Source organism: Microcaecilia unicolor, chromosome 3 (genome assembly GCF_901765095.1).
Source record: "Microcaecilia unicolor chromosome 3, aMicUni1.1, whole genome shotgun sequence".
Lineage (NCBI taxonomy): Eukaryota > Metazoa > Chordata > Amphibia > Gymnophiona > Siphonopidae > Microcaecilia > Microcaecilia unicolor.
This window is the reverse complement of record NC_044033.1, coordinates 390,868,877-390,884,921: the sequence shown is the minus strand read 5'-3', so window position 1 is coordinate 390,884,921 and position 16,045 is coordinate 390,868,877. Positions and strand designations below refer to the sequence as shown.

Below are 16,045 nucleotides of genomic sequence, written 5' to 3'. Positions count from 1 at the left end.
AAATTGTATTTAAGTAGTATCTGTGCTTTAAAATTTGCAGGAAGAAGACATATTTTACTTTGTAACCAAACAAAATGCCCAGTGCTCACAAGGATTCTTTAGTATCTTTATTGATGAAAAATTTCATATTATCACTGTATCAACTTCTGTTCACTTAGGGATTCGGTGAAACATACATTTTGATCGCGGTGTCTAAACAATTGTGCACAACTATAAAAAAAACAACAACCAGAAAAAAAAAAACCCAAAGGAAAAAAAAAAAGCTTAGTGAGGCAAGCCTTACTTGTGGGTCAGTAAGAAGTCAAGAGAATAAGTCAGAAATTTGACACTTGAATGCAATTCGTTATGTTTTGTTTTCAGGAGATCTCAGCCATGCTGAGTTGATGATGATGACCATTGCAGATGTCATAAAACAGCTAATTGCAGCCCATGAACAGGGAAAAGACATCAATCTAAACAAGTAAGTTGCAGTAAGTGAGCAAGATGTGGTTTCTTAGTATGATGAATTTCCTTTGCTCATTTTCATACTTAAATTGAATAAGAAGTTGGATGAGCAACAGTACTGGGGTGAGAGTGTCTTAGGGATTAGTACTATACCCTGCCCTCTTTGATGTCTTTTCAAGCTAGAAGGGGAAAGTGCGCTAATTTATGGATTATAGGAGAATTTGCAACAGAGTAGACGTACCTTTGGAGTAAAGAAGATGAAAAAAATGACATTAAATTCTTGTAAAGAAAGGGAAGTAGGGGAGCTTGATGGAACTTCCAACACTACCCTTTTGGTAGACATTTTGGCTGTACTTTATATATTGCTATTTTTAAGTGATTTTATCATGCTTTTAGCTGGAAGACTTCATGTTCCACATTCCCCACATACACTATGTTTGACATGCTAACAGACTCCTGACACAGGTGGTAATGCCAAAACATGGCACCGTGTCGAGTCAAGCCTACTCAAGTCTTTGTGTTTTATAGACCTATAATGAAAGCCCTTATTTTGCCTCAACCTGTTTTGGGTTTCACGAAGCTCACCTACTTTCCCTTTTCTTTACACCCTTTTTGTAGTGGTGTACTTGTTACTCTACTTTGTGGGGCTATTTTTATTTTGCTACATTCTTGACCATTCTAATTTTTTAACTATATTTCAATAGTAAATAATACATAATAGCAGATGAAATTTAAAGTGGACAAATGCAAAGTGATGCACATTTGGAAGAATAATCCAAATCATAGTTTCCAGGGTCCACCTTAGGAGCCAGCACTCAAGAAAAAGATCTAGGTGTCATTGTAGGCAGTACACTGAAATCTTCTGTTCAGTGTGTGGCGGCAGCCAAAAAAGCAAACAGAATGCTAGGACTTATTAGGAAAGGGATGGCAAATAAGACCAAGAATACTGTAATAGTAGAATTAAAGGTTAGAAGAAGAGCAACCAAAATGATAAAGGGGATGGAACTCTTCCCATATGAGGAAAGGCTAAAGAGGTTGGGGCTCTTCAACTTGAAAAGAAGATGGCTGAGGGGGGATATGATTGAGGTCTATAAAATCCTGAGTGGTGTAGAACGGGTAAAAGTGAATCGATTTTTCGCTCTTTCAAAAAGTACAGAGACCAGGGGACACTCAGTGATATCATGTGGAAATAGTTTCAAAACAAATAGGAGAAAATATTTATTCACACAATGAATAGTTGAGCTCTGGAACTTGTTGCCAGAGGATGTGGTAACAGCAGTTAGTGTATCTGGGTTTAAAAAAGGTTTGGATAAGTTCCTGGAAGAAAAGTCCATAGTCTGCTATTGAGATAGACAGGGAGAAGCCAGACCCTGATTGAATACCTTCTACATCTCTCTGAGTTTGATCTCAAGACCTTCTCTGTAAGGGTTAATCTTAGTGCGATTAGTTCTTAACCATTACCGTATAGAGGGTAAACTCATCTCTGGACAGCTTCTAGTTGTTCGCTTCATGAGACGTTTGCTTTTGACAAAGCCCTCTGTCAAGCCTTTGTCATGGGACCTCAATGCCATCCTCACCCAGATGATGAAAGCTCCTTTTTAGCCAATCAATTTCTGCCATCTGAATTACTTGATCTGGAAGGACTTGTTTTTGGTGGCTGTTATTTCAGCTGGCAGGGTCAGTGAGCTTTAGGCCTAGTAGTGCATCCAACTTACACTAAGTTTCATCACAACAAAGTAGTTCTCCACATGCACCCTAAGTTCCTACTTAAGGTTGTGTCTGAGTTCTATCTAAACCAGTCGATAGTCCTTCTATTTTTTTTCTCTAAACCTAATGCCCATCCTGGCAAAAGCTCACTGCACAACTTGGACTGCAAGCGAGCATTGGCCTTTTACTTGGAGTGAACTGGGCTCTATAGACAGTTCACCCAGCTTTTTCTTTCATTTGGGATGGGGGTTGCCATTGGGGAAAAAAATACCATTTCCAGTTGGCTGGCAGATTGCATTTCATTCACTTATGCCCAGTCTGGACTAACTCTTGAGGGTCATGTCGGGGCTCACAATGTCAGAGCCATGGCGGTGTTGGTAGCCTACTTGAGGTCAGCCTCCATTGAGGGCTGCAGCATGGTCTTCAGTCCACACATTAACATTGCACTACTGCCTTGAGCAAAATACCCCACGTGATAAGTCAGTTTGGACAGACAGTGCTGCAGAACGTGTTTGGAGTCTAGAATCCAACTACACCCCCATAAGCCTGTTTTGTTCTGTTCCAGGCTGCACTTTCACACAGTTGTATATAGTTTCAGGTTAATTAGTATTTCGCCCTTTCTGTTGCAAGGTCCAGTTCACCAGTGGTTGTTTTTTTTGGTAGCTAGGGATTCCCACATGTGAGAATATGGCCTGCTTGTCCTTGGAGAAAACGAAGATACTTGCATGTAGCAGATATTCTCTGAGGACAGCAAGCCATTCATTCTCACTTACCCTCCCTCCTTCCCTTGGAGTTAATCCGTGCTATAATATTGTATTGCTGGTCTCGCACTCTCACAGTGGGCACTCACACATGAGTGGTAGGATATGCTGCATGTGCTCCTAAAGCAGTATTAGCTTTTTTTTTTTAATGCTCTGCACCAGGCAATGTGATGACATCACCCACATGTGAGAATGAATGACCTGCTGTCCTCGGAGAATACCTGCTACAGGTATTTTCCCATATTATGCATTTTGGGGTTGAATAAATTCAAGACCAAAATTATATTTTAGAGAAAGAGAGAGAAAAAAAACAACAGTCATCAAACGGGAAAGAGACCTTGATAGTGTGGGCATCATCTCTGGTGATCAAAAGTATCTAGTTAGTATGACAGTGCATTTGGAAAAGCTCATAATATACTTAGATGCATGGAGAGAGGTATCTGGGTAGATTGCACTTTGAGTGCTGTCTGGAGCCCACATCTATAGAGGAACCATCGGCAAGATAGAGGCAGATCAGAAGAGGGTCACTTCGTATTTGTGACTTGGATCAACTGTTGGAAATAGGATGCTGAGCTTGATGGACCTTTGGTTTGGCCCATTGTGATACATCTTATAGTTACTTGTGGTGGAATTCTGCACAACTGCGCAATGTAGAAGTTGCACAGAATTCTGCATGGACAGGGGCAGTGGCCTTGAAGGAAGGATATAAACAGGTTGGATTCGGTCCAGAGGGCGGCCACACAATTGGTAAGTGGTCTTTGACATATATAGGGACAGGCTAATGATCCTCAACACGTATATGCTGGAAGAGAGGAGGAAGAGAGGGGATATGATAGAGATGTTTAAATATCTCAGGGGCATCAATGTAAAAGAAGTGATCCTTTTTCAAATGAAGGAAATCTCTGGAATGAGAGGGCATGCGATGAAGATAATAGGCTTAGGAGGAATCTAAGAAAGTATTCGTTCACGGAAAGGGTGGTGGAAGCATGGAATGGCTTCCCAGTGGAGGTCATGGAGATGAGGACTATGTCAGAATTTAAGAAAGCATGGGACAGGCACGTGAGATCCTTAGAAAAAGGAAGAGTTAATGGTTATGGAGGATGGGTAGACTGGATGGGCCATTTGGCCATTCTGCTGTCATGTTTCTATGTTTCTATTAACTCTTGTCTCTCCCTCCTGCTATCATGTAAGAGAGGAGAAGGAACATGGCTGTACATCAGCTACATCGTCCTCCTCCTCTGCTATTCTGGGCCTGACAGTTCCTATGAGAGGTGCAGGCCTCTGTACAGCCATACAGTTTAGAGGAGCAGTCAGGCCCAGGACAGCAGAGGAGGAGGATGATGTGGCCTGATGTACAGCCTTCTCTTACCCCACATGGAGAAAAGTGGGGTAAGGGGCTGAGAAAAGCTGGAAAGATTTGCTGTAAGAGATGGGGTTAAAGGTGGGGTGGGGGGGGGGGGGCAAGGTCTGCAGAAAACTGGCAGGAGTATGTGCCATGGGGGGTTGGGGATTGGAGGGACTGTGTGCTGTGGTGAAAAGGGGGTGTGCTCTACAGTAGGTAGGATTGTAGATAACTGGGGGGAAGGGGTAAATGCCATGGAGAGAGCTGGAAAATGTTGAAAGGGGTTTATGCCACAGAAGGCAGTACTGAAGAAAGCTGGAGGGAGTGTCTGCAGTGGGCGGGGGACGGGAATGTATGCCATGGGGGTGGAGTGGAGAAAGATGGATGGCAGTGTGTGCCATGGGGGGAGCTGGAGAAATTTTTCAGGTAGTGTGTGCCATTGGGGAAGGGATGTATGCTACAGGAAGCAGGGCTTTAGAAAACTGGAGGGAGTGTGTACCATAGGATAGGAGATATGTCACCAGGTGGCTGGAGAATGCATATGGAATGGAGGTGGGGGAGGGCGGAACTGTAGCAAACTGGAGGGCTGTGTGTCATAGGGTTGGAGAAGGCTGGAAGGGTTGTGTGTTGTGGGGGGTAGGAGGCTGTAATAAGCTTGAGGGGTGCATTCCATGGGGGAAGGGGAGAGAAAGTTGGAAGGGGTGTGTGCTGTGAGAGTGGACTGGAGCAAATTGGAGGGATGCTATGTGCCATGGGCCAATAGCTAGCAACTTTGGGGGGGGGTGACATGGGGGGGGGTTCAGTAAGCAACTGGATGTGTGCTAAAGGAGAGGAGGAAGAGATGGCAGATATGTACCTGGAGGAGAAGTGTGGAGTTTGTGCCTGGGGAGGAAGAACTTGGGGGTCTTCGTGGAAGCTAGGGAGAGAGAACCTGCCTTCACCTTGGCTTCAGCTAGCTGAAAGTCAATCTACTGTTAAACAGCAGGCCATTTCTTTTCCCAACCCCTACAGCCCTTCCTCCTTCCCCTTCTATCAATGGTCTATCTTTTCCTTTCAAAGACTCAGTAAAAATCCTGGGTGTTCTATTTGATACTATGTTCTCCTTCAAATCTCAAACTGATGTGGTCTTATGATCTTCTTTTGTTGCCCTTTATCACATCTATGCTGTTCGTTCTTTTTTTTTTTATCTCTCCCTCTTTCATTCGCTCTTTTCTTCTCGCCCTTGTCATTTCTCATCTGGACTACTGTCTTTCTATGCTGGTCTCCCTCTCTGTTCAGTAAAGCATCTTCAGCTTGTTCAGTCTACTGCAATAAAGCTTCTCTTTTTTTGCACAGAATTTTTCATTTCTTTTGCACAAAATTCTCCCAGGAATATATAGGCCACAGCGCGCACTATAAACTATACGTGCATAGGCTTAAGAAGGAAAATATTGTATCATCTATTAGAAAGACTCAAAAGGAAAGATTATTATATAAACATTCAACTACCTAGCCGCCTTCAAAGGTATCAGAAGGAAGCATTTTCCATAGGATGGTAATTCTCAAGGTCTCCAAATGAAAGTAGAGGGAGGCATGCTGAAAAGTGATGTGAGAAAATACCTTTTTAATGAAAGCATGGTGTATTCCTGGAACATACTTCCAGCAGAGATGGTAGGAGTCAAAACAGTGATGGAATTCAAGCATGTGTGGGACAGATACCTAAGTAATGTGACTGATACCCAAGTAGCTTGATGAAGGGAAGGAGAAACCAGAGATAGTAAAACCTGAGATTATACAGTAGGTCTGGCAGAGATGGACAAACTGTGTAGGGTCTCTTTTTCTGGTCTGGGCTGTCACCCTCTTCATGTGCAAGAGAAGATAAACCCCAGGGGCTTAGTTAGAAAATTAACACCCTCCACTTTTAATTAAGAACATTGGTGGAAAAATGTGCTCCATTAATGTGTGTGTGTTTTTTTTAAGCTAAGGATACAGATTGTTTAAAATTGTAACCTAACTTGTATGCATACTGAAGTAAGGGGCCCTTTTACAAAGGTACAGTAATCTGGAATACATTTATTTATTTTACTCCTGCTGGGTTAGTCGCACAGAATTTGTGCCGAATTCAACATTTTTGTGCAGAATGTGCGCTCTGAGGGGAATGCCCCTTGGGGGGGGGGGGGGGGGCCACAATCCACGGTAAAGGCTGTTTGGCTGCTGCCCCCTAGCTTCAGTGGGCCCTACCTGGGCCTACTTGAGCATGCTCTGGTGGCCTAGTGGATTCTTTAAGGGCAGGAAAAAACCCCACTCTTTCCTGCCCGCTGCTGCTGCTCTCTGGCTGGTGCCGCCGCTTCTTCAAAATGGCCGCCAAGACTACAAGCGGTAATCTCGTGAAACTACCGCAGGAAGCCTCGGCAGCCATTTGGAAAAAGTGGCGGCACTGGCCCAGAGCAACGACAACTGACAGGAAAAAGAGTAGGGTTCTTTCCTGCCCCAAAGAGATACTCCCGATGCAGCTTCTCCTCTTCCTACCTCATGAGTGAGTATAGAGGCAGTTGAAAAAGAATATGGGAGGGGGATCTGTAAAAAAGGTGGATGCTATGTGTGGGTGGAGGGAAGGAGGAAGAGGGCTGTAAAAAAGAAAGTGGATGCAGGGAGGGAGGGAGGGAGGTTGGATTAATAGAATGGTATCTGTGTACAGGGAGGGGGGTATAATATTGGTTAAATTATGACAAACTTACAGAATTTGCAAATCTTATGCACAGGATCTTGAGTTTTTTTGCGCAGAACTTTGATGTTTTATTGTTCTGTTTTGGTTTTTTGGGACGCAGAATTCCAACAGGTGTATTATTTCTTGTGGTTATCTGTAACAGCAATCTCAGAGTTCTTTGGAAGGATGACACTGCTATGTTGTAATGAAAAGTTCTTTCATTTCAGGCTTAAAACCAAGATCTCTGCAAAATATGGGCTCTCAGCACAGCCTCGTTTGGTTGACATCATTGCTGCAGTGCCTCCCCAGCACCGGAAGGTACTTGTGCCAAAATTGAAGGCCAAACCCATCAGAACTGCCAGTGGGGTAAGCAACCAAAACCAGCAACACTGTATCAGCCAATGTCATAAAATGTTTTTTTATGTACCATCATCCTGATTTGGTTTTCTCTAAACCTTATCAGTGTTTCAGGTCAGACCCCTGCCCCTGTTCTGTTCATTTTTACACATGACTGGAGCTCTGAAGTTGAGGTGCTGTACACCTTCATTCATGGACTACAGGTTTTTTTTTCTTTTTCTGGTTTGCTTCCCTCTGTAACCCAGTCAGCAACAGTCCTAATTTTCAGGCCACAGACTGTGCTGTTCTTCAGAGTGCAGTACGTGTTTTCCCTGAGTCCCTTTCAGTGTCCCTGTAGTGCGCCCAGCTCCACCAGCCTTGGTAGCAACTACTACTACTACTATTTAGCATTTCTATAGCGCTACAAGGCGTACGCAGCGCTGCACAAACATAGAAGAAAGACAGTCCCTGCTCAAAGAGCTTACAATCTAATAGACAAAAAAAAAAAGTAAAGTAATCAAATCAATTAATGTGAACGGGAAGGAAGAGAGGAGGGTAGGTGGAGGCGAGTGGTTACAAGTGGTTACGAGTCAAAAGCAATGTTAAAGAGGTGGGCTTTCAGTCTAGATTTAAAGGTGGCCAAGAATGGGGCAAGATGTAGGGGCTCAGGAAGTTTATTCCAGGCGTAGGGTGCAGCGAGACAGAAGGCGCGAAGTCTAGAGTTGGCAGTAGTGGAGAAGGGAACAGATAAGAAGGATTTATCCATGGAGCGGAGTGCACGGGAAGGGGTGTAGGGAAGGACGAGTGTGGAGAGATACTGGGGAGCAGCAGAGTGAGTACATTTATAGGTTAGTAGAAGAAGTTTGAACAGGATGCGAAAACGGATAGGGAGCCAGTGAAGGGACTTGAGGAGAGGGGTAGTATGAGTAAAGCGACCCTGGCGGAAGACGAGACGGGCAGCAGAGTTTTGAACCGACTGGAGAGGGGAGAGGTGACTAAGTGGGAGGCCAGCAAGAAGCAGATTGCAGTAGTCTAAACGAGAGGTGAGTCGAGTCCAGTGTGTGCTGCCACAGGGCCATTGGTCTGGATTTTAACTAATTAATTTATACGGCAAGCATACAAGGTCACATAACTTTTCATGGTTTTTCTATCATGGTAACTGTGTATGCAGTTGATGACTTTTTATCCTACAGAGGGTAAATTTATAACTGATCGCCTGGGTTGGGAGATCAAATAGGTGCCATTCTTTTAATGATATTTAGACTCGTATGTGTCCTTTATAAAATCAAAAAACAGCTGAGATCATTATTAGAATGCAGCTGGGTATAACTGTACTCAGCTGAAGTACACATGTAATTGTGTATTTTATAACCTACATCAATGTAAGTCCAGTCCTGGAGTAGCCCTTGCCAGTCAGGTTTTCACGATATCCACAATGAATACAGTGGGGGAAATAAGTATTTGATCCCTTGCTGATTTTGTAAGTTTGCCCACTGACAAAGACATGAGCAGCCCATAATTGAAGGGTAGGTCATTGGTAACAGTGAGAGATAGCACATCACAAATTAAATCCGGAAAATCACATTGTGGAAAGTATATGAATTTATTTGCATTCTGCAGAGGGAAATAAGTATTTAATCCCTCTGGCAAACAAGACCTAATACTTGGTGGCAAAACCCTTGTTGGCAAGCACAGCGGTCAGACGTCTTCTGTAGTTGATGATGAGGTTTGCACACATGTCAGGAGGAATTTTGGTCCACTCCTCTTTGCAGATCATCTCTAAATCATTAAGAGTTCTGGGCTGTCGCTTGGCAACTCGCAGCTTCAGCTCCCTCCATAAATTTTCAATGGGATTAAGGTCTGGTGACTGGCTAGGCCACTCCATGACCCTAATGTGCTTCTTCCTGAGCCACTCCTTTGTTGCCTTGGCTGTATGTTTTGGGTCATTGTCGTGCTGGAAGACCCAGCCACGACCCATTTTTAAGGCCCTGGCGGAGGGAAGGAGGTTGTCACTCAGAATTGTACGGTACATGGCCCCATCCATTCTCCCATTGATGCGGTGAAGTAGTCCTGTGCCCTTAGCAGAAAAACACCCCCAAAACATAACATTTCCACCTCCATGCTTGACAGTGGGGACGGTGTTCTTTGGGTCATAGGCAGCATTTCTCTTCCTCCAAACACGGCGAGTTGAGTTCATGCCAAAGAGCTCAATTTTTGTCTCATCTGACCACAGCACCTTCTCCCAATCACTCTCGGCATCATCCAGGTGTTCACTGGCAAACTTCAGACGGGCCGTCACATGTGCCTTCCGGAGCAGGGGGACCTTGCGGGCACTGCAGGATTGCAATCCGTTATGTCGTAATGTGTTACCAATGGTTTTCGTGGTGACAGTGGTCCCAGCTGCCTTGAGATCATTGACAAGTTCCCCCCTTGTAGTTGTAGGCTGATTTCTAACCTTCCTCATGATCAAGGATACCCCACGAGGTGAGATTTTGCTTGGAGCCCCAGATCTTTGTCGATTGACAGTCATTTTGTACTTCTTCCATTTTCTTACTATGGCACCAACAGTTGTCTCCTTCTCGCCCAGCGTCTTACTGATGGTTTTGTAGCCCATTCCAGCCTTGTGCAGGTGTATGATCTTGTCCCTGACATCCTTAGACAGCTCCTTGCTCTTGGCCATTTTGTAGAGGTTAGAGTCTGACTGATTCACTGAGTCTGTGGACAGGTGTCTTTCATACAGGTGACCATTGCCGACAGCTGTCTGTCATGCAGGTAACGAGTTGATTTGGAGCATCTACCTGGTCTGTAGGGGCCAGATCTCTTACTGGTTGGTGGGGGATCAAATACTTATTTCCCTCTGCAGAATGCAAATAAATTCATATACTTTCCACAATGTGATTTTCCGGATTTAATTTGTGATGTGCTATCTCTCACTGTTACCAATAACCTACCCTTCAATTATGGGCTGCTCATGTCTTTGTCAGTGGGCAAACTTACAAAATCAGCAAGGGATCAAATACTTATTTCCCCCACTGTATGCATGAACTTGATTTGCATACACTGTCTCCATTATTTGCAGATCTCTTTCATGCATATTCATTGTGGATATCCTGAAAACCTGATTGGCAAGGGGTACTCCAGGATCAGACTTGGGAAACACTGGCCTACATAGGAGCCAACTTTTCAAAATGATTGGGGGTGCTTAATTTTTTTTTTTTTTTACAGGTGGTGCATTTCTCCCCCTCCTCGCCCCCCTTCTCCTCAGAGTTCCAGCCCCTCCCTCCATCCGAGTTCCAGCCCGACCTCTTCTCCCACTCCCACAACAGTCCTTCGCCTGCCTGCATGCCGCCCATAACTTAAAAGTCATCTTACCGGGGTCCCGGCGGCAGCAGTAGTGAAAGGCGAGCACGAGCAGGCTCGGCGAGTCGGCGCTTTAGCCTGCCTTCCATTCTCGTTGCTCTCAGCCCTGCCTCTGATCCCGCCCTCATTTCCTGTTTCCGCAAGGGCGGGACCAGAGGCAAAGCTGAGAGTAACGAGAATGGAAGGCAGGCTAGAGAGCTGACTCGCCGAGCCTGCTCGTGCTCGCCTTTCACTACTGCTGCCGCCGGGACCCCGGTAAGATGATTTTTAAGTTATGGGTGGCATGCAGGCAGGCGAAGGACTGTTGTGGGAGTGGGAGAAGAGGTCAGGCAGTGGGCTGGCTCCTGGGGAACTTCCGGTTCTGGCGGGGAAATATTGGGGGTGCTCGAACACCCACAGCACCCACGGAGTCGGCACCAATGCTGGTCATCATACTGTGTCTTGAAAGAAAACCAAATTACAGTGGGCATCGAGTAACTGAAAGCATAGAGCAGAACGGGTGGCAGGAGGCAGGCGTATAGAAACCGAGAGATAGATGAATTACATACTGTTGCAGAGTTTAGGCCTTAGGGTGCTTGGGCAGGTTTGGGAGGAGGGGGAATTCTTTCCTTTGGGGACGTTCACGAGGAGTATGGTCTCTCAGCCTCTTAGGCATTTCAGTATCATCAGCTGCGAGACTATATTCTCTGTCGAGCAAAGAGAGAGTTGGGTTTGGCTGAGACTCTCCTGGATCGTGCGGTTGGGGCCTGAGGGTGGGAAAGGGGAATATCCCACTTGTACAGAGTTCTCCTTTCCTATTTTCAACCCATTATGCGTTAAGTTGGGAAGTGAGAATGGGCTCTTTGGGTCTCATGAATATCATAGATGGGAACATGCTTTAAATATCTTCTTAAGGTATCTATATAGCCAGCAGTCTGGTAGAGAATGGTTATAAAATCCTTTACCGCTGGTACTGTACACCTTGGTGACCTGGAAAAATGTGTCACCAAGGCTCTGCCCTGTGTTGGAAGCAGTGCGATCAAGTAGGAGATATGCTCCATATCTAGTGGACCTGCCCTAAGGCACAGCTATATTGGACTATGGTGTTGGAATTTGTTATTTGCCTTACACAAGTTTCTTACCCCATGAAGGCAGATTATTGTATATTGCACTTTAAACCTTATGGGGTAAATCCAGCAACTCATAAACTGGTGACCCATGTCTTTGTGGCTAGCAAGTTAGCGCTGGCGGCAGCGTAGAAGCAACCCACATTGTCAGGCATCCAACTTACCTTGAGGAAATTGACATATATCCATCAGATGTCTAAGTTTACTGCCCTCCAAAATGGCCGCATCATTTCTTATCATAATGTTTCGTACTCTTATACAGCGTGGACCTTGCACCCAGGTACTTCTTCCTAATCTGGTATGGTGTTACTACCTCTTTCTCCATAACACTAGGGGCTGTTGTTGGGGAGGAGTTTAGTTGTTGATTTATACTTGGTTTGAGGGTGAGTGGGGGGGGGGGGGGGAGTTGTTGGAGGGTGGGGGAACTGTGTATTTGAGGAGGGGGATTCTTTACTGCTTATGTTCTCTATCTGTAAGCTACCTTGTTACTGTTATATCTAAGATTGTGTTTGTTTTGTAAATTTAAATAAACTTTGTAAAAAAATAAAGAATTACATACTGTTGCTTCTTGCATGTGGAAACTACCCATCTCTCTTTCATAACAAAGGGTGAGAATGGCAAAAATGTTCACTAGTTTTAAAGCATTTTTTTCCTTTTTTGCTGATGCACCCATAAAAGAACCTTTTATCTGTTATACTCCATGTCCTGCCTATACAGAAAGAATAAATTAGGCAAAAAGAGGAAAAACATGCTTTAAAAGTAGTGAACATTTTTGCCATTCTCACCCTTTGTTATGATGAAAAAGGGACGGGTAGTTTTCACATACAAGGAGCAACAGTATGTAATTCTTTATTTTTTTTACAAAGTTTATTTAAATTTACAAAACAAACACAATCTTAGATATAACAGCAACAAGGTAGCTTGTATACATACACAGAGTGCCATTTTAGAAAAGTCACGGATGTTGGCATATAAACATATTAGGCAAAACATCTAGCGACTGTGACATATTTTACAAACACAAGACTTAGGGGCTTATTTTCAAAGCACTTAGACTTATCAAGGTCATAGGTTCAGCCAAGGGAAATCTTTCCTTACCAGTTTGCTTCATTTCTATGAAGGCATGAATAAACATAGATAATGGTGAGCCGATTGATGTTGTGTATCTAGATTTTCTGAAAGCTTTTGACAAAGTTTCTCATGAGAGACTCTTGAGAAAATAGTCATGGAGAGCTCGCACCATCATGTCTTGCCCCCGTTGAATAAGTACATAGTTGACAATACTTCCAACTGTCCCTACCAAAGTACCAAAATTTGGAATTTCTTACCCAAACAACTGAGACAACACAGTTGATCAAAAGTCACTCCGTAATTAACTGAAAACTCATTTATTCAGCTCAACCTTTAAGGAGGAAAAGAATTAACTCGCAACTATCAAATGTATTTTCCACCAAACTCATTAAAACTTGTAATTATCTTCCATTGTGAAAAGAATAAAACTTCAACTGAATTATGCCTATGTAATTGAATATGTTTATCATATCACATTATAGTTCATTCTTTGCTTACAAACATATTCCTACAAAGTCTAATACTTGAATTGTTAATACTTGATTCATTGTAATACCTAATGTTCAATTGAGGCAGGCGCTGTGCGCCGAAACACGGACCGTGTCGGGCCCATTCAAGTATTGTTTCTTCAACATATGATTAAAGACTTCAATCCCCATTTTTTGGAGGCCCTTGGTGCTTTTTGTTTTGTGTCAATTGTTATGTTAGACCTGAGCACATCTTGGGATAATATAGGATAAAAATGTCAAATAAATACATTAAATAGGTTCCATGAGTTGCCTGCGGCATCTCTGGTGTCCTTTCTGTGCCTGTAGGGGAACATGTTTAGTGCTGCCTGTGGCAGTGGTACAAAACATATAGTGCATGAAAAATGTTTAGCACTGGGGTGTAAAACTTAATCAATGCAAAATGCTTGTTTATTTGGATTTTGCTCACATCATTTTCAGTAGTAGCTCAAGTTGAATTGCATTCAATTACACTAGATATATCCCTGTCCCTGGAGGGCTCACACTCTAATTTTGTACCTGAGGCAATGGAAGTTAAGTGACTTACCCAAATCACAAAGAAGTGGGATTTGAATCAGGCATCCCTGCATGTCAAGCGTGGTACTTTAACCACTAAATTACTCCTCCACTCCACTTTGAGGTGCAAAATGTTTTGCACTGCTCTGAATGTATGTACGTACTGTGTTCTGTTTCTGTGCAGTGTTGATTAAATAAAGGTTAAAAAATAATGCAGGCTGCTAAATGTTTTGCATTGCTCTGAGGGGATTTGAATTGGACACCTCTGGAGGTGAAGCCTGGTGCTCTAACCAGTAAGCTACTCCTCCACTCCACTCTGAGGTGCAAAATATTTTGCACTGCCCTTGAGGGATGGGAAGGGAACACATGAGGGGCAAAATGTATTTGGCATGGTATTGGAAGGTGGGGAAAGTAGCAGGTGTGGAGATGGGGGGGGCGGGTTTCAGAATGCAGATCTGGGTGGTCAGAAACAACAGTCAGGCTCACAGACACTCTCAGATCTCTCATAGCATCAGTGCAAGCAGACACAGAGACATGTGGCGACGTATATTTGTGATCTAAAGGTGGTCTAAGTCCCGAGGTTCATCTGATATTGGATGTACCATTGGTGTGCTATCCAGAATTGGGGATAGATGTCACTGACATAGCATCACCCTTGACACTTCCCTACACTGCCCCTGACACGCCTCCCCCAGTCCTATGCACTTCTGTTGTTCCTTTTTGTAAAATATTGGCTTATACATTTTGGCTGCTAATGCTTATAATGTGCTGGGATTGGTTCAGGGACGGCTTTTTCAGTAGCTTCAGTGGGATTTGAACCAGCCACCTCTGGATTCCAAGTCCGGTGCTCTAACCACTTGGCCACAGCTCCACTTTAGAGTGCAAATAGTGCTTCTAAAATGACCACCATGTATAGTGGATAGAGCCTGTTCATAGAACAACCTATCTGTTGATGACATGCATAAGATTATTTAACAGGATAGAAATTATTATCCATTGTGTGGCCCAAATATGGTTTTCATTTACCATTTAATTGAAGTAATAAGGCCAACTTTTCATAGGTTTCTAAGGTAGAAAAAGGGACATCCATAATTTGCAGTGCAGAACCTGTAGTAAAATACATATGTTGTTCTCACAGTCTTACATGTTTTTGGTGCACATACAACAGGAGCAACCATTGTACAAAAAAATACATTCAGCAAGACAGTAGCATCATTCAAGGTTTTATATTTGTAAATGCCAGCCCATATAAGTTTAGGCACTGGATTTTGCAACTTGCACATGGAAGAGCTGGCATTTACTTACTTTGGTTTTAATGACTTGTCTTTCCAATTGCTCAATGTGAGTTACAAAATTCTTTAAAGTAAAATTTTAACAGTATATAAATTCAGTACATTCATAAAATAATATAAAAATCACCATAAATGTAAAGTATAAAATAATTTTAAAAAATCAGTCAGAATATGAAATAATACACAATCCTTGGGGGCAGAATTAATCCTGTAATTCCATTCAGTTTTTCTATTTTTCTTGAAGGACACGCTGGATAGGCCATTTGGCCCTTATCTGCCATCATGATTCTATGTTTCTATTTCTATGCAGCTCCTAATTTCTATGTGTAATTAAAACTGCCAATTAAGGAGCCAAGCTTCAAAACTCACATTTTTGGGTGGTGGTAAGAAACAATTACCCTCGGACTCTTCCAAATAAGCATTTAGCAGAGCCTTCAATGAGACTCGCAGTAGGTGTAAATACCGAGATGTACGTCTATTTGCATTGCAAACTAGAAAACATATGTACACTTTTCAGGCCTTCCTATACCACGCTCAGAACACACCGTCTTCAAAACTATGCATGCTGCAGTTTTATGCGTTTTAAGGAATAGCTTTTCTAAAATGTCTGTTTCCACATTTGTAGCAGATTTGAATGTGTATATCGACCTTTTCGTGTCTGTGTCTTTGTTGCAGATTGCTGTTGTAGCAGTTATGTGCAAGCCTCACAGGTGTCCACATATTAACTTCACAGGAAATATTTGTGTGTAAGTATATGAAATGTGTAGTTTATAGTTTTATTAAATTTACTATACTGCTGTAAGGACTTGGATGCTAATTATTTTTTCTTTGGTGAGTATTTTGAAATCATTGTTGAAGTTTAATTTAGTGTAGGAATGTTAAACTATAAAAATTTGTCAAGATTGTTGGCATTGTATA

General features: G+C 43.1%; 1 protein-coding gene across 1 annotated transcript in view; it reads left to right on the top strand.

Moving 5' to 3' along the window:
• Positions 1–16,045, top strand: part of ELP3 (elongator acetyltransferase complex subunit 3) — a 221,960-nt gene that overhangs the window by 1,609 nt on the left and 204,306 nt on the right. The window contains exons 2-4 of the mRNA XM_030198697.1: positions 361–460; positions 7,168–7,306; positions 15,803–15,873. Of these exons, the coding sequence (XP_030054557.1) occupies positions 361–460; positions 7,168–7,306; positions 15,803–15,873 (310 nt within the window). The remainder of the gene's footprint in view (positions 1–360; positions 461–7,167; positions 7,307–15,802; positions 15,874–16,045) is intronic.